Source organism: Pleurodeles waltl, chromosome 3_1 (genome assembly GCF_031143425.1).
Source record: "Pleurodeles waltl isolate 20211129_DDA chromosome 3_1, aPleWal1.hap1.20221129, whole genome shotgun sequence".
Taxonomy (NCBI): Eukaryota; Metazoa; Chordata; class Amphibia; order Caudata; family Salamandridae; genus Pleurodeles; species Pleurodeles waltl.
In genome coordinates, this window is record NC_090440.1 from 227,060,447 (window position 1) to 227,087,737 (window position 27,291).

At 44.0% G+C, this 27,291-nt stretch overlaps 1 protein-coding gene across 12 annotated transcripts in view; it reads right to left on the bottom strand.

Annotated features, from left to right (window-relative positions):
• Window positions 1-27,291, bottom strand: part of NEO1 (neogenin 1) — a 514,543-nt gene that overhangs the window by 142,123 nt on the left and 345,129 nt on the right. For 6 of the 12 annotated variants that reach the window (XM_069222245.1, XM_069222241.1, XM_069222240.1 and 3 more), the window contains exons 13-18: window positions 11,654-11,798; window positions 10,364-10,474; window positions 9,338-9,532; window positions 7,465-7,560; window positions 6,141-6,316; window positions 4,484-4,622 (exon numbers count right to left, since the gene is read on the bottom strand). In XM_069222245.1, the coding sequence (XP_069078346.1) occupies window positions 4,484-4,622; window positions 6,141-6,316; window positions 7,465-7,560; window positions 9,338-9,532; window positions 10,364-10,474; window positions 11,654-11,798 (862 nt within the window). Of the gene's footprint in view, window positions 1-4,483; window positions 4,623-6,140; window positions 6,365-7,464; window positions 7,561-9,337; window positions 9,533-10,363; window positions 10,475-11,653; window positions 11,799-27,291 lie in introns of all 12 variants that reach the window. The other 6 variants (XM_069222239.1, XM_069222243.1, XM_069222237.1 and 3 more) reach the window with 1 other exon arrangement.

Sequence of the window (27,291 nt, forward strand, 5' to 3'; positions counted from 1 at the left end):
TTTTTTCTTTCGGAGAACCACACAATGCTGATCGTCCCCTCAATATTCCTTGGTATGATCAATGTAAAAGCTCAGCTGTCTTTTGGGATACAATTGATGGAGCCCTCATCCTGCTTAGAAGGGTGAGTTGGGGCACAGAACAGCAAGGTGATAACTTGACCAACGTCAAATTGCGTCAACGTTTGGTAGAAATGGTGCTCGAGTCTGCAAAACCAGTTTAACGGGGAAGAAGGTAGTGTATTGTTGATTGACACAAAGACTGACACTGACTCAATTTGTGCTGAGGTGATGGTGACGAAGAATGCAGTCTTAATAGTAAGAAACTGTAAGGGGCAGCTGTGAAAAGAAGGAAATGGTGTGCAGATTAATTAAGTGAGGACCAGCTCGAGGTCTCACTGGGACATTACAATGGGAGAAGGAGAAGACATACGTGGTAGCTCTTTCAAAACTTGCATCACAACTGGTAACAAACAAGGAGGGATGATCAGCCGAACGTAGGAAGGACGAAAGAGCTGAAAGATAACTCTTCACTGTGTCCAAACCAAAGCCTCAGCAGGCAAAAGAGAAAACAAACAGGATGTCAGATAACTTTGCCTTGAACCACAAATTTGTCCCAACAAAAGGCATAAACAGTTTTCATTGAGGGACACCTGACTGCCAAGATGACACCAACCACTTCCAGAAGAAGGCTGAAGGCGTTCAGCTGTCACTGCTCAATCTCAAAGCATGAAGGTGGAGATTGCAACGGGCTGGGTGCAGAACCCTGTCCTCTTGCTGCAAAAGATCCTAGCTCTAGTAGTGGGTCTATGTGCTTATTTAGGAATGTTCATACATTCTAGAGATAAATTAAGGTAACCAAACTCTTTGACCTCAGGAGCCAAATTGCTAGGTTTAGAATTTGGTACTGGGGTGTCCGATTTGCTGTGGTTCTGAGTGGGAAGGTCTGGTCTATTGGGGAGCTTCTCATGTGGAACCACAGAGAGGTCAACAGTGATGTTAACCAGGGCTGATGAGCCCATGTGGGATATACTAGGGTCATTGTCAGAGACTTTTGCCTGAGCTTCCGAACCAGAAATGGAAGAACAGGGATAGGTGGAAAAGCATAGGCAAATATCCTTGATCAACACATCCATAGTGTGTTGCCCTTGGACAGTAGGTGCAGGAACCTGGAGGCGAAGTTTGGACATTATGCGCTTTCTGGGGTTGCAAAAAGATCTTTTTGAGGGAACCCCATCTGTGGAAGTACAGAAGAAGGGCTTGTGGGTGGAGCTTCCATTCATGGTCTTATTGCTGCATCCTGCTGAGCAGATCTGCAAAGTTGTTGCCTGTTCCTGGAAGGTTTTCCGCTAACAGATGAATGTTGTGATGTACAGCCCAATTCTAGATGGTCTCCCAATTCCAGATGGTCTGAAAGTTGTGGAGACCGTCCACCACCCTCACCCCCGCCACCTCCATTTTTGTGGGCAATACATGGCTGTCATTGTCTAACGAAACTAAAATAACCTTTCAAGTCAGGTGACATAAGAATGCTTTCAAGCTCTAGGTAGTTGATGTGGAGAGTCGGTTCTTGGCATCCCAGAAGCCTTCCACTGTGAGATCTTGTAGGTGTGCACTCCATCCCCCTCAGAGTCTGTTGTGAGAAATAGGGTTGAGAAAAGGCCACCCTTTCAACAGGTTGGTGGTGTTTCACCATTGCAGAGAGAGGAGAGTGTGGCGGTCAGTCAACACTAGATCCTTCAACTGACACTGTCACTGAGACCTCCGTCGACCCTGCCGAGCTGGGCACTCCTGTAACGGAAACGTTTAATCGTACATGGGGAACTATGGCAATGCAAGAAGCCATCATTCCCAAAAGACACATGCCCATTCTCACTGTGAGTCGTGGTTTATTTAAAGTTGGGGCAGTATTGCCTGTAATTTTTGTATTCTTGTGGGATTGAGATAATGCTAGCTGTGTGTTTAGGATTGCCCCTAATTATGACTGAACTTGCAACGGATGCAGGTGAGACTTGGGAAAGTTTACAGTAAAACCTAAGCTGTAGAGAAGATGTATTGTCATCTGAGTGTGTTGCTGAAACGGATCAGTGTTCGCTTTGATGAGCCATTCATCTAGATAAGGGTATACGTGGATATTGTGTCTGTGTAGATGAGCTGCTACGACTGTTAGGCATTTGGTGAACACTCGGAGCGCAGTGTTTTTTTGAATTGGTAATGTTTTCCTGTTATGACAAACCTTAGGTATGTGTGATGAGCTAGGTGCATTGGTATGTGGAAGTAGACATATTAGGTCTAGTGTAGCCATAAAGTCGCACAGTTGAATAAGTGAATGATGTGATGTAAGGTGATTAAGTGGTAGTGCTCTAATAGAATGTATTTTTTTTTTTTTTACAGGTCTGAGATTTAAGATTGGTCTTAAAGACCAGCCCTTTTTTGGGATTAGGAGTGTCTCCAGTGGCTTGAAAGTTAGCTCTCTTGCATACTATGGTGGCAACTAGGGAGTCTGGCGGTAGCTGTCCTTTAATGAAAATAGGATTAGGTGGTACTAGTTTATATTTTTTTATGTACCCTAGGTGACACAACCATGGCTCTGGAAGGTTTTTTTTTAAGCAAGTTAAGTAAGTTATTGCTATGCCGGAGCATGCCTTTTAACATGGGTAGATACTAGGTAGCCCTATGTGTTGTGGACTGCGTATCAAAGAGAAAGTCATCTTCTAGCAGCTTTGTGCGGTTCGATATTGTGGAAAGCTGCAGCCCTATGTATAACCTCTTGATAAGAGCTAGCATCTCCTTGTAGCCCCCCCCCTCCCCCCATACTCACCAGTGTCAGAGTTTGGTGCCACCTGTGGTGATATATCCAAGGGGTCTCCTGGAGGAGACGGTAGTGAAGGAGAGTGTGCTAATGGCGAAGGTGTTGATGGACTTGGAAGGCAGGCAGGGCTGATAGCTTTGTTCTCAGTCTTCCTTTTAGGAGGGACTGGCATGTCCAACACCTCATCAAAGGTAAGCTTCTTTTTCGGTGGTGAAGGAGAGGAAGCTTTAGCAAGTATTCATCCAGTCCCAATTTGGATGTGGATCTTTTCTGCTGAGTGTCAAAACATTTCGGCACCTTGTGCAGCATGGGCTCCACTGGTGGATCAGGAGCAGTCATGGAGCTGGATTTTGATATTTTCAGCACGGAGGATTTCAGCTACAACGATCTCAACTTGGAAGTGGAAGGTGCTGTTGGCACCCAGGTGGTCAAAGTTGACTGCTGGGTCGGCACCAAAGGTCGGGACTGTGATGAATGCTGCTCTCAGCCCGAGGAGGTCGGTGCCGAAGGTTTCGGCTTCAAATGTGCTTTCAACGCCAGGCACGGGCATCCGTAGCGGTTTTCCAGTGATGACTATTGCCAGACAGCAGTGGTTGACTGCGGCCCTCAGATTCAGCGACCAGAAATGCCAATGGTTCTTGGTCGGTTTGGGTTGGAGGTCAGGGGGTGCAGTACTCATAAGTTGAGCCGATGTAATGTCCTGCATGCCGGAATCAACCTCCAGCTTGGAGCCAGAGCTTTTGCCGATAGAGAAGGCCTCCTTTTCTTGGACGATGGCTGCTCCTGGGTGTTCTCTTCACCGAATATGTCAGGAGTGCCTTCAGTGGCTCCATGTGACATCTCAAGGCTACGAGCTCTACAATCTTGAAGTATCTTCTTGGACCCGAAGGACCTCCATGTGTCGCAGTCGGATTCCTTGTGGTATGTGGACAAGCACAAGTTGCACACTGAGTGTTGATTTGTCAGAGGGCACTTCGCTGACAACACGGGCGGAGCAGAAAACGAGCCCGTTCCATTAGCTGTTGAGCACTGTAGGAAAACTGGTATAAATTTCAAAGGTAGGTCTCAACGGGACTTTGGACAATGGATTAAAACCGGCGCAATTGTTTGTTGAAACATAGCTGGAAAAAGAGTTACAATACCAACAGAAAGGATTGGAAATAAGACTGAAGGTTAAACTGCGAATGAGTCGAAAACAAAGCAAAGGCACACAGATCCGAACCCAATGGCGGAGAGAAAACAATCTAAGAAGGAGTCGATGCCCATGGGCATTATCATCGAGAGGATGAGTCACTCGACCTTGTGACTTCAAAGACTTCTTAGAAGAAAAACTTGCACAACACTAGATGGCAGGAGTATTTACAGGCACACATGCCATGAAACAATTTTTCCAAGATGCAATCCAAAATCTCTAAAAATGATCACATGAAACATCCTAAAGAACACATACTATCAGCAAAAGTAACAACTCTGGCTCCATGTGCCTTACAAACTTTACAGAAATACAATTCCATCATAGCACAACAGCCACTCCTGCAAAATACTGCACTAATCCCAGATTAGTTATTTATTGAAAACTATAGGAGGGATTTAATGCCAGACAGTCAAAGGCTTACTATTATCATGCTAACTGAGCGAGGAAAGATAATTAATGTGTAGAGCAGAATAACATACCTAATTCAAACGTTGTTCCATGGGCAGTCATGCTCCATGTGCTCGACCTTCTACCTTTGGTAACCATTACAGAAAATTCATACAATGTATTCGGTTTTAGTCCAGTAACTAAATATCCAAGAATTGTTGTATTTGCCATCTGTAAAACAAGAAAGTTACCTGAGATATGTGATCTCTAATAATCATGCACATTGCCAATTCTCAACATCTGCTTTGTGGTATCCAACTGCCTTGTGCATCAAACTCTTTCCTTCTTCGTCTTCTCTACATGCCCCCCAATACTCTTAGTGTGCCTGCTGTCCAACTATCAACATGCCTTACTTGCCATTCTTTTTCCCATGCCTACTTGTTCTTCTAAACTAACTACTGTCAAATAGCATTTGCAAAGCCCTCCCTTGTAGCCCAAATCTGCCTCCCCCCCTTTCCACGTCTGTGTCCAGTAGGCCACATCACCAATCCAGCTTGCAACATTTCCCTTTACCTTTCAGCTACGATACTCATTTTCCAATTAACCAGTCCATCTAGCTATCTCCTTTATTTTACCTATTCATATTCCTCATTTCACTTCTATTTTACCCAACAACATCTTGATATCCTTTTGCCCCTGACAAGCAATAGTGAGGAGAATAAGGACAGGCCTAGAGATTCATTAACAAGCTGAACCTTCAGTACCCTGAGCTCATTCAATGTGCATGGGCATATCAGAATGTCTCCATGGACACCTAACAACACACAGTCTGCTATGTGTAAGCCCACCAGTTGATACTTAGTTAAGGAAAACATGCCCATCTTAGACACCATGTATAGTATTGGTTTATTGGTCAAGAATCTCTTCTTCACAAAGGGACACTTGTGACCCCCTGAAAGGCAGGCAACCTTCCTGGCTTTAGACGGGGCTGAAGCGGCCTGTATAGAGTTATAACCTCTACACAGCCCTCTAAATTCCACTCCTATCCATAACCCCTTAAAACTGATTGGCTCTAAACCTCAGTGTAAGCCACTTGGCTCTCCACCTCAGCATATGGTCTGCTCGTCATTCCATATCCTCCACTGAGCTTGTGTCTATCAAGCTACTTTGCTTTTCACCTATGGGCATATCCTTCTAACCTCCATTTCTGTGCATACCACTCAGATGTCCACCTATGCCTAGACCAACTTAAATCCTTTGCCAATCCTCCTACCGCTCCCTACTGTTATCCTTCGATTAGAAATCGGCATAGCTGTCCTTTCTTTATTTCCTACTCTGTGCATACCTCTTTCCATTTTTGCTACTTTGTGCCAGTCTTCTGTACCCGTTCCCTCTCTAGTACTTTTTGAGCAAATACGTACCGTCCAGTTTCTCCCATTTCCATCAGCAGACATCCTATGACCAATCAAGCAAATGCCTTTATGTACACACAGCTCTATCACCTTACACCACAATAACCTTGCACACACCTACTTCCTCCACTTACAGCCCTCTACATATTGCAGTCCAAACACCAAACTGCTACCCTTTGTAACCATATGCACATGCCAGTCTGCTCTCAATTGCTTACAAACTCTCTACACAAGCCCCTCTGCCCACTGCACGTTTTGCATAGCTGCACAGGCCTCTTTACTGCCCCTGCTCTTAAAATGCTCCTTGAAGATCGCTCCAATCTAACCTAATCCTCACCTTGTACTTTGTGTTGGCTGGGATGTTTGTTTTCCAACGAACGGTATAGTAGCGGGCATCATTGTTCTTCTGGCTTTTTGGCAGCGAGTTGTCCGCCCAGGAGATCCTTATTGTATCATGGGTGAGTATTGAAGCTTGAACTCCCACAGGAGGCATCATGGGAGTGGGGTCTGGTACTGGAGTGTATGGAGCATTAAAAACAAATGAATCAACTTCAGATGTGTCTGAGTGGACAGAAAATGAAGGGGAGAACGGTAGGAAATAAAAAAGGTAGGAGAACAGGGCCAGAGAAATAATGTATATTTTGAGGAGGCAAGGGAAGTGGGGTTGACAGGAAGGGAAGGAGGAGACAAACATATGACAAGACAAAAAGTAGGACAAATTATCAAACCGGAATGTATAATAATAATAAAAGAGAAATACGAGAATCCAGATGAAGTGGAGGCAAGCAGTGGAGAGAAAAAAAACAGCCTCGAGTTAGTAAGAAGCAGTAGTACACACAGACTCAAAAACATCTTCAGCCTTTCCTTTCTACTATGCTGATCATTCTGCAGTAAAACACCGGATCTCATATAAACTGGTCCCTGGACTTGCGAATTACTGAATAAAGCTCAGTTCATGTTGGTGCATGTGCAGCGAGCTCTGAATGGGAAGGGTGTATGCAGAAAACATGCCACCTCCAAGAGTGCTGAACTCCCTGCGACAGGGCAGGGACACATGCCCAGTGTTTAAGGGAGTTAGCAAGGCACACTCCATAAGCAAGACAGTCAGCGTTGTGGGAACAAGGGGAAAGAACACTGTTTCTCACCCCTAAGGTCGAAAGCTTTATCAGGTGGTAACCAGCACCACATGATAAGGTGCACAAGACATTCTTTAGTAATTAAGTGAAGTGGACCACCACTCTTCCATAAAATGTGAGCGTAGTAGGCTGTGGGAGGAGTGAAGTCCAACTATCCTCAGGAGAGAATGGGCCACTAAGAGCTCTGTGTTATGAACACATAGATCCACAAAACACATCTTTGGGACATTCAATGTTCCCCAATACTAAATTCTACAAACATCAAGTGCTTTTATTATTCCCAAAGTTCCTTCTGTCTTTTTTGTCTGAAAGTCAACACTTTCAGCCATCTGTTCCCCTCTGGCAAGTCTCTTGACACATTTTAAGCGGAAGATAGATACTTTTTGTGAAGCACACATTGCAATGGATCCACAAAGTAACAGAGCAGAGGGCCGTTTCTGAGGAAAAGTGCCTTCTCTGTGTGGACAGAAAGTGTGCATTCCCGGTGGTGGTAGTGTACAAGGAGCAGAATATACTTTCAATTACCTGTATTAGTTCTGGTCACTGCACTCTCATAGAGAGGGATTCCTTCGCCCACATTATTGTAGGCCTTCAGAGTGATGACGTAGTGTGAACTGGGATCTGTGGGCAACACAATGAGTAGGCTGAACCTATTACATATTATGACAACATAAGTACATATACCTAACTTACTATTTTGAAATATAAAAAGAAACATTTTCACAAATTTCAAGTCAATGTATTCATTTAATATCTTACCAATTAGAATTGCACAACGAAAGAGAAAGCTTGAGTAAAAACAAAAATATATACATGTGCCTGATGTGTGCCTATTCTGGATTTTTGTGTCATGAACATAAATACACACACTGCAGAGGCAACAATAATGGTTAGGTCATAGAAAGTTGTAAAGTTAATAACGTTCGCTTCTATATGACCAAAACAATCTAAATCTGTTATGGTGAACCGTTGAGTTTCAAGTATGCGGATCAAGGCAGGTACAAGTTAATGGAGACAGGTCCACAAAAGGTCACTTCTACCATTTCAGTTCCCACATAGAAGTTTTACACCTATTGCACACACTACATTCGCCTGTACGCCCTTCTCTCACAAAGATGAAGATGTATGAGAATATCAATATACAAGTCCAGACTCTCTATAAGCCACCTAGTTTACAAGTTTACCTTTAGGTTTGAGAACTAAGCAAATGTTCAATTTCACAGACACAGTTCAGTCCCTCTTTCCTATAACTCTAACTCTAACTCTTCACTGCTAATATGCACAGTTCCCAGTACCAGTTAGCATTGGTACATACTGGTAGTACGCACGCACGCAACCACAGAAAAGGCATTATCCTGGATGGCATAACATTGGCTGAGAATGACAAATTTAAACAAAATACATACACTGATCTTAGAAAGCTGCATGCAGAATAGTCAAGTGTGGGTGGAAGTGGGGCAAAGGGAAGGCTGACATTGGTCCCAAACAATGGATTTTCCCAAAAAAGCCTCATATGGGATTATTAGGAAGCAAGTACACAAATATACTGCTGTGTGTTCACAGCCTATGGGCACAACACAGAAGGTAACTAAGTACACAGCACGGTTAAAGGCAAAGCTCTGTGTCTGGGTACCCTCTGGCCACAGCTGTAGGTAGGAAGACTGGGCAATTTATGCAGCCAAAGGCCGCACCCAATTGCTAAGTATCTGCTGAAGGCACGAAGACTTTGTACACTGCAGCGCACAGTGCCAGGGGAGACTTCACAAATTAAACAAATGTTAATTATACATACATTGCTGTCTAAAGACAAAACACTGAAACAGGTGCCAGTTCTGGACACCTTCAAAATAAAGGCCCCTTTTCAAACATATTCTTACAAAATGCAAGTCTGTCTTTTACTGAGGTTTTAGAGAGGTGAGCAGAGATAGTTAATTTCATCTGGAATACCATAGATCCCAATTCTGGTCGTTTTCCTAATGTTCAAAGTTATGTTAGCAGAAACCATAACAACACTATGCCTACTAAAAGAAAAAGTTGAAATCAGACATTTGGCAGCCAGAAATACAGACCTCAAACAAAAGGTTAACCACCGGAGGTAAAAAAAAAATTAAAAAAAAATAAAATAAAATCAGGATACTGAAGCATGTGTTTGACACAACAGCGCCACACTACGGTTCAAAGTAAGTGTGGGGCCAAGGGTAAGAGACACTCAGGGATAAGATGCCTAGGATATAGAACCATGATTCTTACCTCTGTGTACATGTTTAGGCAAACAGATTACTTAGTTACGTGATTTAGAAAAAGCAAACATAATTGGATTCAAAATTTCTGTGCTGTGAAATATGCACAAAGAAATCCAAACTGCAGACCCTGTATACTAATAGAAGCTGACTCTTACCCAAGTTTTCAATGGTGTAATAGCGCTGCTTGTGGTCCACTTTAATGGTTTGTGCATGCGGGCTACCAACACCATAGCCAATAGCATAGCCTCTGACCACAATATTTTGATTTTCTGGTGGTGTCCAGCTAACCACAATGCTTGTGACCAGGGGGCGTACATGAAGGGAACTCGGAACATCAGGCACACGGGTTTCTGAAATCAGGAGACATTTATTCAGAGTAAGAAAAAGTATTCTTTCCCACAAACCACTTTACCTATGTTAGGGCGCAATTATTTACATTAAACATATTTTGCATTACATTCTTTTTGCTAAAGGCTGTATTTAATCTCCCAACCACCTCAAATTGGGTCACACAAAGTAGCACATAACGTCCTCGGTGCACGCTCCATGAACAGCATAAACAACTGCCAAACGGCCACATGGTGTTTGTAATGATGTAATTACATATGAAAGCTTTTTAGTTAATAGCACTTTCCATACTGGTATTTTTTAAGCCCATGAAATGGTTAAAGTGATAATTCAGTGTTATGGATTCAGAGGTTAGGCCTAGATGACGGTGGTATGTTACAGGAGGCTACCAGGAGCTATCCCCGTATTCTTGTTCTGATACAAGATTGTATGCCTTCAGGCTGGTAAGCAGACTGTCAGAAAACGAACAGGCAAATCCATAATGTGCAATGCCTGACAGGCCAGCCGTGTCTGAAAGGTCTGCCTGGCTTCAGTGTTAATCACCGATCCAACAACCTCAAACGCAAACATTAACAACACATAAAATTATGTTAATTAAATAAATGAACTGTGATATTGTCACTACAAAAACACAAAGGTCAAATCCCTGAATCATTTAGTTGACCAAAAGGGGAGATAAACAAAAGCCAAAACGGAGAACTAATATCTTGAGCCAACATCACCTGGAGCTTGCAATCTTCACACAATGCCGCGAACCTCAAGGCGTCACTTGAGATAAAGCAGTATAATCAGGCAAGCTATAAGAGCCTGTCTGTAGCTGGTTGTCTGCTTACCATCCAGATCGCTCTCAAAGGTTTCTGCAGATGCCCACTCGGTGGCTGGTCCAGTGCCATTCACTGTCAATGCTGCCACACGGAAGTTGTACTCAGTCCCTCTTTCCAAACCTGCAGCCATCACAGAAAGGAAGATACATTAGACATGAGAAGACGCGTACTTGTACAGTCTCAGCAAGCAGGAGATGGGGAAAAGAAATCTACTGGAAGATTCAGCCGAAGAAAGAAGATAGAACAACTTGGTGGCCATGTAAAGAAGAGAACTAGGGTAAGAAGAGTTTACTTGCTACATGCAAATGAGCAGGTACATTGCAAATTTACCCTAAGTGTTATCTTGGTGTGGAGACCAAGTAGATTTTGCAAGATAACTAGGGTTTCAGGGAGAGGATAACGAGTTAGACATCATGTGGTTGGGAATGGTGAAACTATTTTAGGGGGAAATAAGAGGTGTCAGGCGAGAGAGGGAGCAAAGGCAAGCAGGCAAACATGCTTCTCCCTTCCGGAGACTTGCCCCACTGCCAGGCCATCAAAGGAAAAGGAAGGTTCATATGCATTATCCATGCCCTGAGAGTCCCTACGCGCTGTCCCAAAGTAGCCATAACTCTCCCAAAGTAGCCATAATTACTATCATCAGACAGTTAGCAAATGTCCTAGACTTGGTAATTTGAACGCAATAATGCAAAACGTAAGGTATGTGTGTTCCTACTAAGCAGACAATAGGGTTAAGAAACAGAATCACTAAATTAAGAGCTTTACAGGAGTGTATGGTTCTTCTACAAGGTCACAGCAGTTTCCACAGGTTGGGAAGAGGAGGAAAACAAGCAATACAGTTGTAATTAGTAGTTTGTTGGATTCGTAGAACTATGTCAGCTGTTCATAAAAAAAAAAAAAGAGAAAACAACCACGCAGGCTACTTGCAGATGGATCTGCGTCAGGAACTCACGAACTATTTGATGGAACAAAAATGAAGAAGCGAGGAGCATGCCAACTTTCAGGAGAAAGAGGTACTGGGTACAAAGGAAGGAGCAGAGAAGCTATCTTTGGAAAACACAGTAGTCCGCATTAAGCACTGAGTTTTCCAACTATGTGTTGAATCACACTGAAGGAGATGTTTTTCACATGCTACCTCACTAGTAGGAATTTCTACCTACCAACCTCTTTAAGGGAGCTTGCATTAAGACTGCAGGGAAGAAGGATTTCAGTAGAAGCGCCCGAAAAATATGCAGAATAAGCAATAAATATCAAAATTTGTGCTATCTGGAAAAACCGAAGCAGGAGCTGGCAACTCACCGTCTATCTGCTGGAAGAGCTGTGTCCCACCAATGCTTTCAGTCACATCGCTTTTGCGGGACACCTTTCTGTATCGAATTTTGTATCCAGTGATCTGACCATTGTGTGTGCCTGGAGGTGGTGGTTGCCAGTGGACAACGATGCTCTGGAAAAGAAAACATCAGAAGATTTTACACAAAAACTCACTCACTGATTCCTTTATATCCCAATCAAAAAGACGGACCCAACCCGCTAAGCAAACTAAACCACAGGTAAGTCAACTTACCACCACAGATACCAGATCACAAGCACGCATTATGTGCAGCTCTAAAAGCTGCACTCTTCCTGATCTTTCTTGGACGTGCAATAGTGTATTTACACTGCAGTTGCCTTTGATGAAGACAGGCATGCAGAGAGACACCCTATGCGGCACAACAAAATGTAACGCAACTGAGCCAAAATCTTCAACAGAGGAACAGTAAAAAGATTACAAATATAAAAGCCTGCTCAAAATGCCGTGTCTTTACGGTTTACCCATCAACATGCTGGAAAATTGTACCGATGTATACATGTCAGTTTTTATGAACGTGATAAGTAACAGGCAGTCTAAGACTTACCAATATTACAGTAAACGTTAGTTGTGCTGAAAGCAGGCACAGAGTAAAACATGCAAGAGACCAATCACTGAATTTCACACCTACTCATTACACTACTTAGAGTAATACACTGGAATTAACATTTGAAGTTCATAGATATACATCCATACCAGTGAACGCTCTAATTTCTCACAAACAATCAGGTAATGCATTGGACCAAGGAAAGGCCATCTCTAACTGCAGATGGTGCATATGTCTTCAGTAGAAGTGAGATAACTGGTGTGATAAAACTTGACTATTTTGGTACCAGATAAATGTGGGAAATGTTTGGGATCCAACACACTATTAATGGGAAGTTCCAACAGGTCCTAAAAATGATGTTAGCCTCTAGTTAATTTGACCAGCTCCTGAATCCACAGCACCATTAATGCTCCTGGGAGAATATCTTATCAAAGGCTGGTCACAGGGCATATCTATCTCTGTTTCAAAGCCTCTCAGTAGTGCACGGACTTGTGAACCAAGGACTACACAAAAATACTTTCACAACCGCACTTGAAACTTTTTAAATATGATTTTGTAGTACCAAAGAGAACTAGTATTCTTCATAAACCTTTAAGCCAATGATGAAATTACACGTGAGGGCTCTATAAATGTGGATTGAATGATTATCACAAAAGCACTATTAAACCCTGAATCTGGGTCTAAAAGAAACAAACTACTGCCAAAATCAAAGTAGTATTAGTTTGCCATCAAGTGTTACCCTTACGGTCTGATAAAGAGGACTGCACAATATTGTGGCACTACTTTAGACAACAGAAATATAAGCAATCATTAAATACAGCCCTACTGTCAGTGAACGTCTATCGTAAAAAGTGTGACAGCGTTTATTATGTGAACCCAATATTCTCCTCATAAACAAGTGAGGAAAACTATCCATAAAAAGTAAGCATCTTTGGCACATTGAAGGAACTAAAAGAAACTAGATACGTGCCTATACTAATGGTTTGCAGCTTGAGGCTCTTCTAGATACACATGCTGTGAATATTTCTGCCATCTAATTGTTGAGTCCTGAAGTCCTGCACTTCAAAACTTTGTCCTCACTCTTGATGGGTGTCGATGTAGAAGGATCCTCAATATGATGTTGACTGTAACCCACTCTGTACCCTGATGTGACCACCATCTTAGATTCTTTTTTTTCCATTACTATATCATATCTCCTCAACAACCCCCCCCCCCCAAAAAAATGAGTGTAAAATGAGTGTAAACTTTGCATGTGGATCGAGACGAACTTCAAGCTGCAAAACTAGGACTTCTTTTTCAGCATGAAATCTGTTCTGGAATCACATGCACATGTAGCAGTATTAATTCCTCTGTGGAGGGAGGTTTAAAGAGGAAGCGGACGCGAACAAGTGTTTTAGAACTCATCTTCCTTTCACCACAACTCCTTGTATTTTCTATATTCACACAATAGGATTTAGTAAATGTTTGTTTAGAAGACAAAGTGGCTGTCTTGCTGATGTCTTAGGCTGACATACTGCCCACGAATGCTAATGTGATCCTTTTTCTCCCTGGTGCAGTATACCTTCGGCTTCATCTCTGGGGAGATGCGAGAGCAGTGAGCAAACTGATTAGACAGAATATCCACCAGAAAAGGTATTACCAAAGTTAAGTAATTTGTTCATTCGATTGATACCTCAAACCACTTGTACCTCATCCTAGAACAGATAAAGCAGTACTTTCAAAAGTGAAGTCTGTGGAGTAGGCTCTGACCAACAAGTCTTGCCTTACTGAGTGGACGAACAGCCCATGCAAAGGGGAACAAAGAGCACTTGCAGAGTGATCAATTGCCCACATATGGAAGGAAGTCATGACTTTTGGTAAGACTGATGTCGAGCCCTCAGCACTAACTTGTCAAGCAAAAGATGGTAGAGGAAGGATGCACTGCAAGTGCCTGAATTTCACTCACAAGACAACCTGAATTAATCACAATGAGGATGACAGTCTTTAAGGTCAGAGGGCACAACAAGCAACAATGCACCGGCTTCGAGGTCATACAAGATCAAGTTATGGTCACGCTGTGCCATCACAAATGGTTTGGGAGGAAATGTGTGTTAAACCTTTAATAAATCTCATCACAGCAGGTGATCTGAAGGACAACTAGTCCAGCAAATGTAAACAGGCCAGACAAATATCCTTTAACAGTGCACACTGTAAGGCCTTATTGGGCAAATCACTGAGGTACAGGAATACTGGTATCCCCGACGCCCAAGAAGGGCAGCAATCACTGCCATTACTTTCGTGAGCAACCGAGGGGTGCTGGGGAGGCCGAAAGGGAGCAGAGCAAACTGAAAATACTCCTAGCTTATCTTAAACCTCAGATAATTTATGTGGGAGTAGAGGACTGGCACACGAAAATAGACATCCTGTAGGTGCAAGGACATTATCCAGTCGCCCGGGTCCAGAGCAGTCAGGATCTTGTCCAGCATGGGCCTTTTGAATTTATACTTCTGTAGGAAGGCATTTAGGACCAAATGTACAAAAATGCAATTCTGCATTTCTTAAATAGCGCCTTCATAGAAATCCCTATTTAAGAAATGCAAAACTCTATCTACAGAAATACCGATTTTTAATAGCGATTCCTACAAAGTAGGAATCGCTATTAGGAAATCGGTATTAAGAAATTCCATTGCATTTTAATCAATAGGCCGGATCTGCATTTCCTAAGTAGCGATCTCTTACTGATTCGGACCGTTAAGAAATGCAAAAGGGCTTTGTACATCTGTCCCTTAGAGGCTTCAGGTCAATAACAGGCCTCAGCCACAGTACTCCTCTGGAATGAAGAAAGAAAGAAAGAATAACAACCACTTCTTCGGGGTCTGGAACCCTCCTAATGGCATCCATGGAGAGCATCGATCACACCTTCTATAACAGAATGGACAGGTGCGCAACCGAAAGTTGCTCTGGTGTGGGAAGAATAGTGGATGAGGCAGAAAAAGGCAGTGAATATCCAATTTAAATGCTCTCTAAGACCCATTTGTCAGACAAAATGGATCACCAGCCTAAGAGGAAATGTTGAAACCTCCCACACTACCGGTTTGGCTTACGCCACTAAAGGCAAGCTAAAGTGGTTTAGAGGCTGTCGCAGCAGAGGAAGAGGAATTGGAGGACTGATGCCCCTACTGGCCTGCACACCGCTTGCCAGAACCCACATTCACATCCTCGAAAGTACTGGGGTGTCTGCTACATCACTAGGTGGGATACCTGTTTTAGTTTATATGTCACTCCTCTGAACTTGCCTCAATTGTTGCTGGAATTGTTCGGCAGGGGCCAACAATTCTCAAAAAGTAAGCTGTAGCTCTGCAGTCCTTAAAAAGCTACAACACAGCATCTGCCTTCTCACCCAAAAGGCAGGACCCATCAAAAACATTTCCATGAGGAACTCCTGGACATCGCTGGAGAATCCTGTGGAACGCATCCACTTGTGACATCGAAGGACAACAGCAGTAACAACTGATGTCTCCAGTCTTCATACTAGGCCATGTTATGCCCATTATGGATCGTGTGGGCCAAAAAGGCCCTAAAGTCTTCCACTTAGATCTCGTTGTCCTAAAGGTCATCTGTGTAGTGGCCCTGCAAACAAACATCTATGATGCGCAGTGCTAAACTGGCTGAACACAACATGCGCTGCCGAAAGTATCAATCTTCTTGGATTCCCTATCCATAGGTGTGGTAGGAAATGTGAGTTACCTTACTGGTCGAGACCTGTACAATATGACTGTTTGGAGTGGGTTCTTGGTAAGAACATGCAGGTCACCAGATATCAACTTGTGAAGTATGGTCATCTGCATATATTCACAGGCAGGCAGGAGCAAGGCTATGATCACGTGGCCAACAAAGTATCAGTTAGGGCATCATTAAAAGGAAGCAAGTGCTCAGAAGTCGCTGGCCCCGCCGCAAAATCTCCATTAGATCATTTGTTTTGGTCTCAACTGAGGGTAGCTGTAACTCTACTGCTTAAGCTGCCCTCTGGACCACCACTGCAAATTAATAATTTTCTTCCATTGGTGGCCCAAATGGCGAGTCAAGCTCCCTCTCAGGCAAAGGTGTCCAACCCACTGGGCATTTTGTAATTCCATTTATAAATCATCATCAGTGTAGTGAGGGTGAACAAGCCACTCCAATCACTATCATTATCATCATCATCATCTTGGGATGCCCTCAGCTCTGGCATAGGATCAGAGTCAGATTATAAAGATAATGGAGTCTCTGCTGATCGGCATGATGTAGAAAAGGCACTGGGTTAAAGTCCAGCTCCATGAGTTGCGCTTTTATTATTTCTTAGAGTGATACCGGTCTCGAGCCAGTCAGTTGGGTGCCAACACTGGGTCATCCTCCATCGCATATGGGGTCAGCATTGGGGTCTACGTATCGGAGACCTTCATGGATCAGGGGTCAGAGTTGAAGCCTGTACCTGCATTATAACGGGCCCAGTAAAACGTTGCAAGAGGGCAGATAAAAAGCACCAGAGAAGAATATGCCAGGAGAAACCTGAATGGAGGCCACTGCAGTATAATGGGGCCCAGAGGCATGCTAAAGGGACCCAAAAGCACACTGAAAATGTGCAGTATGGTCTACTTAAGGCCTCTATCTGCTACAGGGTCAACAACAGCCCAGGAAATTCAGGTTGTGTCGGGAACAACTGAGGAACCTGTTCTATGGCCAGAGAACTACAGGGGGTGCAACTAACTTTGTGACATCCTTGGGCTTTCTCTTTGGAATCGGAACGGTGGGATGGGGTTGAGATGCAGGTAGTTTTCTTATGCTTGCACTTGGAATTCGACTTATTGGAGGATTTGATCAGTTGTGAGACCACAAACATGAATTGGACCATGACCTATGCAAGTGATAAGACTTCTTATGTTATGGAACATACATCTTCACCTCCCGGTCTTGGGTCACCTTTAGGTGAATGAGGGTGCTCTTATCATACAACCTGAGTCGTGCCCTTAACCAAGAAACCACAGACTCACCTTGTGTGGATCTGTGACTGACATCTGCTTCATGCCGTTGTGGCATGGCTTGAAACTATTCATTTTTGGTAGGGACTTAGTAACCTGGCACACTCGTGAAATAGTTCCTAGATATAGTCGAAAAACCAACAAAGTTGGGAGCGGAGCTCCAGCTCTGCGTCGGAGGCAGGGAAACAAAGTAATGAATGTCATCAAGCAGGGATGCCACCTAGTGGTGTGCAGGCGCACTAATAAGGAAACCTTTTATGGATCCAGTTGGGTGTCTGGAGAGTATGCTAAGGTGAGGAGAATGCTGTGTTGGCACCACACCAGATATCTTTTCATTTCAAAGTCTAGCCCTCTGCTGGATGGTTCACATGCTTCCCTTGCGATATTAAGTGCTTTCTTCGGTAACTGCAAGTGATAGAACTCAGCAGTGTCAGAAGCCACATCCTCAACAGTATTTCCATTAGATCAGGGTGGAAAACCTTCGCCCCTTGCATGGTGAGCTTGTCATTGTGTAATGGTATTTTTACACATATACCCTAAGATAGGAGAGAAACCATATTTGTCATGGCCAGCTAGGAGCCACTATAATCCAAGTCATGCTGGGTGCCCAGTACTTCTCCAAGACTAGTGGTATTGGAAGAAATGCATAAGCAAAAGCCCCATACTAGCTTATTGACTCAGGGTGGTAATGCCTGAATGTGAAGGACTGGCATTTTGTTTTTTTATGCAGCTGCAAACAGGTCTATTAGTTGAATTCTCGAATGTTGGAACATTGCATCTACCAAGAGTTTTTTAGCTGCCACTCATGAGAGCTGTTTGTTCACCCTCATGACACATCTGAGTAAACGTTTTCTACTCCTTATATATGGTTTGCCACCAGGTGAACATTTCTTGCCCAACTGCAAATGCTTTGCGAGCGGTGGGAGTGGGTAAGAGAGTGTTCACTCTTTGCTTTTTCATACAGAGCACTGTGGTTGTGTTTCAATTTGAAACGCTTTCAGTGCCAGATAAATTGCCCTCAGCTCTGTCTAATGTGCACCTGGTCATCTCCTGAGTGGACCCCAGGCCTCTTATTGTGAGCTGTCCCATATTTGCCCCCAACCCAAATGCAATTCATCTGTCATGAGAGCTGCAACAGAGGCGCCCCTTTCAACATATTCACTTTGTTACACCATTTTAACTTGTTGCTGGTTCATCTGTTCAACCACTATATCTTCCTTTCTGCCCATTGTGACCTAGGTTGTTCGACTACTCCTGAACAGGTCTCATATCCTATCTCTGTTTGGGATCAAATGAATGCAAGAAGTCATCATACCCAAAGGTTTAACAACTGTCCTCACTATTGAAGACTGGTGTGGTAATGGTGAGCTTGGTCCTGCACTGCCTGAAGCCTCTTCATAGTAGGGTATACCACTGGTTTCACTGTGCTCAATTCCGCTCTTAGGAAAAGGCTTCTTTTTCTGGGTTTGGGGAAGATTTCTCCAATTCACTGTGAACCTCAGCTGATGCAGTAGCCTCATCACATTATGAATTATTCTCTGACATTAATCAAGAAAGCTTACCTTTACCAGTTGTCCAGGTGAGGGTACACATGAGTAACCTGCCCAAATGCAGGTGTTTTGGTTCAGACTTTATGCCGAAAGATAGCACCTTGAACTGATAATTTACCCCGAAATATGAATTCTCCTGTTTGACTGGTGCATTGGGATCTGGAAGTAGACTCTTTTGTCTATAGTCACGACGTAGTAGCCATGCTGCAGTAACGGTATGATTTCTTTCAGGGTGGTCATTTGGCACTTTGGATTTTAATAAATCTGTTCACAAACCGCAGTTAAGGGGAGATGAGAAAACTAAACTTCCTGACAATACTAAGGCTCTACAACCACTCCCAAAACCAAGAAGGGAGGGAGGGAGAGATTTCACAAAAAGTAATGGGACAAGGAACAGGAATCGGAGTAATGAATATTACCAGTAGCTAATCCAGACATTACCTCCTCATGGACTCCTCGTCTCTGTACTTCACTATATGAAAGTATACCCAAGCAAGAGAGAAAAAACAAACCATGCCACAATTATTTTAATAACTAGAAAAAGAAACGGCATGAACCAGCCAAACTTCATGTATGTTTTATCTCTGATTAGCAGTCAGAACCGCCCTACCAAAATCCAGCTCCAAACCATGGGCTAAATTCAATCTGTAGTGATCAACAAATGAAGTTGTGAATGCCATGGTTGCCTTAGCACAAATGTCCGAAATGGCAACTACACCCCACTCTGCCCAAGAAGCAGACATAACTGTCAACCGAGCCTGAAAAAAACATGCTCCGACAACATCTGAAATAGAATCCGTATCAGAGAGAGAGGGACGAACAAGAAGAAACATTTCCTGAGAACTATGGAACCTAAGAGTTAATTTTAGGCACAAAATCAATGCTAAGCCTCAAGCTTTCTTTGTAGGGGTACCATTTCTATTGCGTCTTTTTGAACTTTTGTCTGAAGTATCTGTATCTAGTCCTGTCTGTGCCTTTGTTGTTTTGGTGGTATTGGAGGTGCTGTTTGAGACACTATGCAACACTCATGTTTTAAGAGGTTATGCACCCACTTGCATGGGGTAATGGACATCCCCCACTCTCAGTGTTTGGTAAGTCCTTTATCCTTCTCACAACATGGGCTAAGAAGTGCAATGGGTTGTGTGTGTGGGGGGGGGGGGTTGCAACATTATTGAGGATTGTGGGGCTGTTCTCCAAAAGCGTTACCTCTTGTCTTGCGCTTGCCTGGAAAAAATGTCTTTGGCTGACAGACTGTTGCCACTGTGAAGCCTGTATGAACAAAATCTTTGTGAACTTCTTCTGAACCAGAGGATTGTAGAGTGGTCTCCCATGTCCTCTTTTCTCAGTGATCCCGCTCTCTTTTAAAGAAATACTTAAAAGACAGCAAAGCCCCCATAGCCTTTGTTGTGTCAATAGTTTTGTTAAGCTCGCTAGGATGTGGTCAACACCTAGGCTGAATAGTGGCTGTCCATGAATGGCATGTCAATGATGTTTGCCTGGACTTCTGGTTTCAAACTAACATGGTTGGGTTAACCAGGCACGCCTGCACAGTACAGTACCCATGGAGAGGAATCTGCTGAGCATACCTGCATAATGTATTGCCATTTTTATGGACAAATTAGCAATGTGCTTCTCAATCACTGGAAGGTAGTAAATGGTACAGATCGAACATCCAGCGGTGTCCACAGTGGTGGGATGTATTAAAAGAAACGATGATCGGTGCGCGTGGCCAAGTGCCTGACTACCAAACAGGCACTGTAAAGTGCATAAAATACACAACATGAAATGAACAAATAAAGACCACAGCACTCAAATAGCGTATAGCTCAACTCCAGTATGAGCAAATGTTCAAATGTAGTAAAGCAGTAAGAGAATAACCCAAAGTCCTTCTTTGTGTTCCAGTAGGTCCTTTATTCAGATTGTTAATCGTGAACCCGAACTACAGTCAGAAACTGGTACAGCCAACACGCGTTTCGTCACACCTGTGACTTTATAAAGGCTGTGTCATACGCTATTTGAGTGCTGTGGTCTTTATTTGTTCGCTTCTCAATCACTGTTTCGGCCCTCCTCTGGTACTCCTCAAACAGGTGGGACATAAGGTCCTCCAGGTGCTGATGTGCATCCATGTTTCTGATCACCTCCAGTCTTTGTCTGGTATTGAGGCTGGTGACATACTCACCTTTCTGGCTGTAGAGACTACGAGGAAGTCTGGCTCAACACGTGTCTTGATGTACTCAGGGTCTCGCACGAAGATTTTAATTTATATTTTGATTGGCAGCTTGCATGCCTTGTCTCTCGACTTCTCTAACAGCGTTTGGCATTGGAGGACCGTGGACTTCTTGAACCTCACAATTCCTTACAAAGTATTTTTTTTATGAGTCAAACCTTCGACCTCTACATAAATTTACTCAAGGTCCGAGTCCACCTGGTGTTCCTCCTGAGCTTAATTATCCCTGAGCTTTTCATCCACCTATGAGAAACTCATGTCCCCTGTCAACAGAACATTTCTGTTCCGTCATACACCATCTTCAGCTGCTCAATGGGCAATTATGTGGCACTGTTGTGGCACTCAGCTCCTTCTGCAAATAAACTGCTGCACAAGCATAGCATTCCTTGGACTTATGGTCCTTAGAAAGATAGAGTATACAAGCTAGAAGTTAGTCATTGAGATCAAACTTCCAATGGCAATTTGACCTGATTTTGAAGATCATGCTCATACAACAAAATCGGGTCAAGGAATCTTAGGGACTCCACCTTGAGAATATTTAATTGTCACTTTATATCAAAGTACACATACTGCCCTCCCCCATATCTCCGAGAATATCATCAAAATATCAATCTAGCACCGATTTACACTGTTCTCTCAAAGTCTTGCAAAGCATTATCGGTGTTTTCTTCGGTCTCTGCACACCTTCAAACTCAAAGGAGGTAAAAAAAAAAAAATATTAAAAATAAGACTGGTCACATTGGTGGTCACTGTGACCTTATTCTTGACGACATCATATTCAGGCGACACCACTAAGAGGAGGAACATATTGTACTATTCCCACACTTCCAAATTTAACCACTAGATGGCGGAATTATATCTAGCACGTGAATCCACGAGCTATATATCATGCTGCAAATATAATGGTTGCTGCTAACAGTAATTCAGAAAATTACACGGATGCACCCATGCTAAAAATGGGGCGCATGCAAAAAAAACTACGTTGAATTGAAAGCAGTGACCTGACTTTCAACCCACAAAACAGTAAGAAAACGTTTAATCTGTATGTGATATGAAATTGTACAGTATATAATCAAACGAGTATATATAATAATGGGAAGGAACCTTTGCATCACAAAGCTGGCTGACCAGCACGATAAACACATCCAGTACAAACATGTAGGTTGAGCTGTTTGGGAGAAAATTGGAAAATTGTAAAATAGTCCGTATCATATTTCTATCTTCTCTAGCTGTTTTGGTATGGTGTGACATCCAAAGTAATGTGCCCTATGCCAGTGCTGTTATCTAGTCATTGTTTAGAAAAAACATATCCTGTAGTTGGTGGTGATTTCAGCTGCTGCTCAAATGCTATATATCACATGTGTAGCATACTCCTGCTGTCTAGTGTTGGGCTTGGACATGTGCAAGTTGTTTTTCTCACAAGTCTCTCGAGTCAGCGGATGAGCTGTGACTTCTCTTGGTGAGCACCAACTCCATGTAAGACTGCTTTCTGCACAGCGGCTGAGAGAATGTGTGGATGAATAATATGGTGTGGGAGCACAAGGTATAATAAGTGTAATGAGTGTGGGAGGATCTGCAAAAGGCACAAGCTTCCGGTGAGAAGGGTGGCGCATGTGAATCTACCCCTCTGCAAGCTACGAATGGATGGTTACATGTTAAGTAACATTTTCCATTCATGGCATATGTGGCTGTAGATACACACCGTCAACAGCCTGAAACGCAGTGCCCTCCAAACTGTGGTGGTTAGCGTGTGGCTGATGCAGATATTGGGAATAATGTCCTTACCACAGCTTGACCAACTAGAGCTTGCTGACGGGCCAAGATGTACAAACAATGCTTGGTAAAAGTGTGAGGGGTTGACCAAGTGGCTGCTTTACAAATACCAGCTACGGGGATATTGTCTACAGGGACAATATCAACCCACTTATTGGGAGATAGGCTGCCTTTTGTGACTTTGGCAAAGGAGACAAAGAGTTGGTTTGATCTGCAGAATGACTTAGTCTTATCAATGTAGTAGATGAAGGACGACTTAACATCTAACATGTAATGCTCTTTCAGCCACAAAGTCTGGTTGCAGGAAGAGGACCGGAAACTCTATGGTTTGGTTAAGGTGGAAGCATGACCCCACCTTAGGGAGAAAATAAGGTCTGGTTCCAAGAACAACCCTATCCCTGTGGACCTGAGTAAAAGGTTTGCTGCTTCACGAGTGCTTGCAGCTTGCCATTGCAACTGAGAAGAGATAACCACACGGAGGGACACCTTCTAGGACAGAAGCTGCAAAAGGCACAAGTGCATTGGATCAAATAGTGGTCCCATAAGTATGATGAGGAAACTATGTTGTGGTTTCACACCGAAGCACAAGGTATTCTTAGGAGCTTGACCCTCTTGAGTCGCTTCATAAAGGCACTGAAGAATGGAATCCAGAAAAAGGACCTATTGTCTTTTATGCATGTAAATGACAATTGATATTAATTGTAGATATAGGGAAGATCCGTCGTCTGCAAGTGCAAAAGGTAGCAAGAATCTCCTGCATTGTGGATTTTAGAGGGTCAAATCTGACGGAAAAGCAGTAATGAACAACCCTCTTCTATCTTGCTCCATAACAGACTTTCATTGGGGCCGATGTGCTTCCTTTAACATGGACATACATTCTTGTAGGAGCTGATTGTACATTAACTCTAGGACCTCTGGTGTCAAATAGCAAGACTAAGCCGCCCAGTACCCAGGTGCCTGACCTGACCCTGTCTCTGCCTGTGAAGATCGAGCCTGAGGGAGAAGTCTCTTGTGGGAGTTGACAACTCCATTAGGGTGGGAAATCAAGGTTGTCTGGCCCAGGCTGGTGCCACTAAGATGAGAGTAAGAAATGCTGGCCTAAGCTCCCTGATAACAAACAGAAGCAGTGGGGGAGGTGGGAAAGCTTAGGCAAATATCCATGACCAGTTCATCTGTAGAGCACTGCCCATGGACAGTGGGTGTAGGCATCTGGCACCAAAGCTTAGGCATTTTAAATTTTCTGGGGTGGCAAACAGGTCGATCTGCAGAGTGCCTCCATGCTGAAAGCACCTAAGCTGAAGTTCCTATTAATGAGCGTACTGATACGCAAGTCTGAGAAGCTAATGGGTACCCCTGGTAGATGTTCAGCCAGGAAATTAATGTTGTAGCTGAGCACCAGGGCCAGATTTTCTGTGCTAGACGAAAGAGCTGAGAGGAGTGTGTGTTGCCCTGTTTTTGGATGTAATACATGGCGATCATGTTGTCCTTTCTAATGATTACAGCCTTGCCGTGAATGAGCCGCTGAAAGGTTGTGAGAGCTAACTAAATGGCCAGCAGTTCCATGGAATGGATTAGTTGATCCTGGTACTGGGAGGCCCAAGGTCCTTGTATTGTTTACTGTGAGAGATGCGTGCTCGAGCCCATGACAGAAGAGTCTATAGTAATGTCAAATGGAGGACTGGGTCTGTGAAAGGCCTACCTTTGCACCGGGCTGGTGGTTGAACACTGAATTTGGGGGTGGAGGCCAGGAACAGCTGAATTTTAAGGGGTTGCAGGTGGGATTTGGTGGCGTCTAGGGTGAAGCCCAATGCATGAAAAAAATAAAAATTGTGTGTGAGAGAGAGAGAGAGATAGAGAGAGAAAGAGAGAGACCTGCAGCCGTGCTTGATCAGTCAATTGTCGTGGAAGGGGAATACGTCAATTCCTTCCATGGGGATATGTACTGTTGCCAGATATTTTGGAAGACTCTTGGGTTCTGTGGTGACTCTGAAGGGGAGTATTTTGAACTTGTAGTGATGTCCACTTACCATAAAGCAAAGGTAGTTCTGGTGGGCAGGGTGCCATCATGAAAGCCCCTTGTTGGAGGGGGATGAGCTTCTGTAGGGCTTTATTTAAAAATGTTCTGACAAGATGCAGTGGTTGAGGGGCCTGACATCAGGGAACCCGGAGTTAAGGTTTCAGGCGTGGTGTCTAAGTATGATGCTAGTGTTAATTCTCCTGGAGGCTGTGTTGGCGGCATCCAACATACAATGAATGTTGATGTTGGAGATAATGTTACCATCCAACACTACCTCCTCCCCTCTCTTCCATAACTGTTCAGGTAGATTTTTAAGGCGTTCCTACATTTCCTACCACTGGGCCGTGTCATACCCAGTTAGAAGACAGACCGTAAAGGCTATGCGCCAAAGGGTAGCTGCTTCAAGCGCCACTCTTTGCCCTCTGAATCTATTTATTTAATTCTCCTTATCTGGATGAGAGGCATGACCAGTGGCTGCGAGTAGGTACGCTTGCGGGCAGTGTTGACAACTAAGAAATCTGGTGGGCCTGGCCCCTAACCTAATCCCCTAACCTAAACCAGGTCACTGGGGGAAAGAGTTTGAACTTCTACCCTAGGGGTTACTACTCTGGTCTTGAGGAGCTTACAGAAGTTCTCGGGGTAGATTTAAACATCCCTTTAAGCACAGAGAGAAAGTGGACTGAGTGCTTTGACTCAGAGCTTTGACTCAGAGCATCTCCATGAGGAAATCGTCCGCCATTTAGGTTATATGTATGTCCACTTTATGGTATGCAGCTACATGCCGATTAACCTAATGGTATGCAACTACATCATTGGGGGTTAAGTTCGGAGAGGACAGCTGTCTAGGTTAGCGTCACCTGGAGGATCCCATCCCACGGATCATAAGTCAGACCCTCCCATAGTGGCTGGGCGTAGGGATCAAATGGTCTGTAGGAACTGCTCTGGGGAGAATCTGAGAAAAAGATGAAAGAAGGGAAGAGGGACAGGACAGGTGGCTGTTTTTCTCGGCTGCGGTTTCCAGGGAAGAAGGGGTGCATGGAGGCTCTTTCTCGAAAGTTTCCTCTGACAAGGTAAATGCTCCAACAGTGGTATTGGAGCTGGTGGAGGCAGCATGGTAGAGACCTTGCCCATCAGTGAGTAAATAAAGAGGCTCTATTGTCTAGCTTCTAAATCTTGCTATGATCTCTCCAAGATTGGGGCTCCGACATCCTCTTCCAAGGACTCCATGTTGCTGCAGGGTTCTTTTTAATCTGGGACCTCTGTGAGGTTTCGAAGCAGATTGTGGCTTTGGTATTGAAGTGGATTTCAGTGCCAAGAAAGCTACTGGCACTAAAGGAGTTGTGGGCGATGTTGAGGGCTTCAGTGCCAAGGTAGGTTTTCACATAAACGCTGGCTTTGGAGACGGGAGGGGGATTCTTAGCCAATGAGGACTTTTCTCTATGCCAACCGGAGCAGGAAGGCAGCAGTGGCCAGTGGGTGGACTGTACTTCACTTCCATGCTGCGGGCTCGATGCTCGACTCCAGCTGGAGCAGTCCTTTGCCCTGGTATGAGGTGTAAATTTCTTGGGTTTCCCCTTAGTTGCTGGTACAATTCAGCATGGTTTTGATCCGAGGACCAGTCTTTGGCACGGCTCACAGTCTGCTGGCTAGTCGTCTTTTCACTCTGTGAAAGTGGCTGCGGGCTGAGTGACCATTGCGCAAGGGGGCATCCTTCTGGGGCCAGCTTCCTCCTGTTGGTGGTCTCCAAGATGTCCAGGATACAGGAAAGGTCTTATTGTTGAATGGTGCCGAGAGCTTGATGTTGTTCTCTGCGGCACTGAAGAATTTACTCTGAGCGGAAGATAAGACACTAAAAGCAGGAGTCGTCATCGTGGTCAGAGAGGCGCAGAAATTGCTCATCTGGTGCTGGTCAGCCCACAAGTACTTGGTGTGGCATCAAAGACAGTATTGGAATGGTGTGCATTCCATTTTCTGTAGCACATTTTCTGACGGTGGTCAGTTGAAACGATGTTGGGCCCACAAAGCGGCTAGGCCCTGGAACCTTTTCAGTGACAACTGTGGTCTTCGAGGTGTAAAAGCTTTCAGACAAAACCAGAGACTGTAAGACAGCTTAAAAGGAGCTGGATACAGTAAGTAGAGAAGAGACACCGACGGGACCCAACAAGCATGCAGAGAACACAGCAAACTCAGAGCCTACTCTGAAGATACAACCCTGACGGCAGGAAAAAAAAAAAAAAAAAAACGAATTCGCACTGTTCATCAACAGGCGATTCACAGACATCCCGTGACTCGAGAGGCTCCTTTAAAGTTGCAAACGTCAGATCCCAAAAGCAGAAGGAAGGAGTATGCTAAACTAGTTTCCTTCCCTTCAACTCTCCTTTCCTTCAACGTGTTTTAGGAATCACAAATCCATTTGTTTTCCTTTATTTTGACATTTCTGTTGGCTTTTCAGAAGCCAGGACCATAATGTTTTCCCAT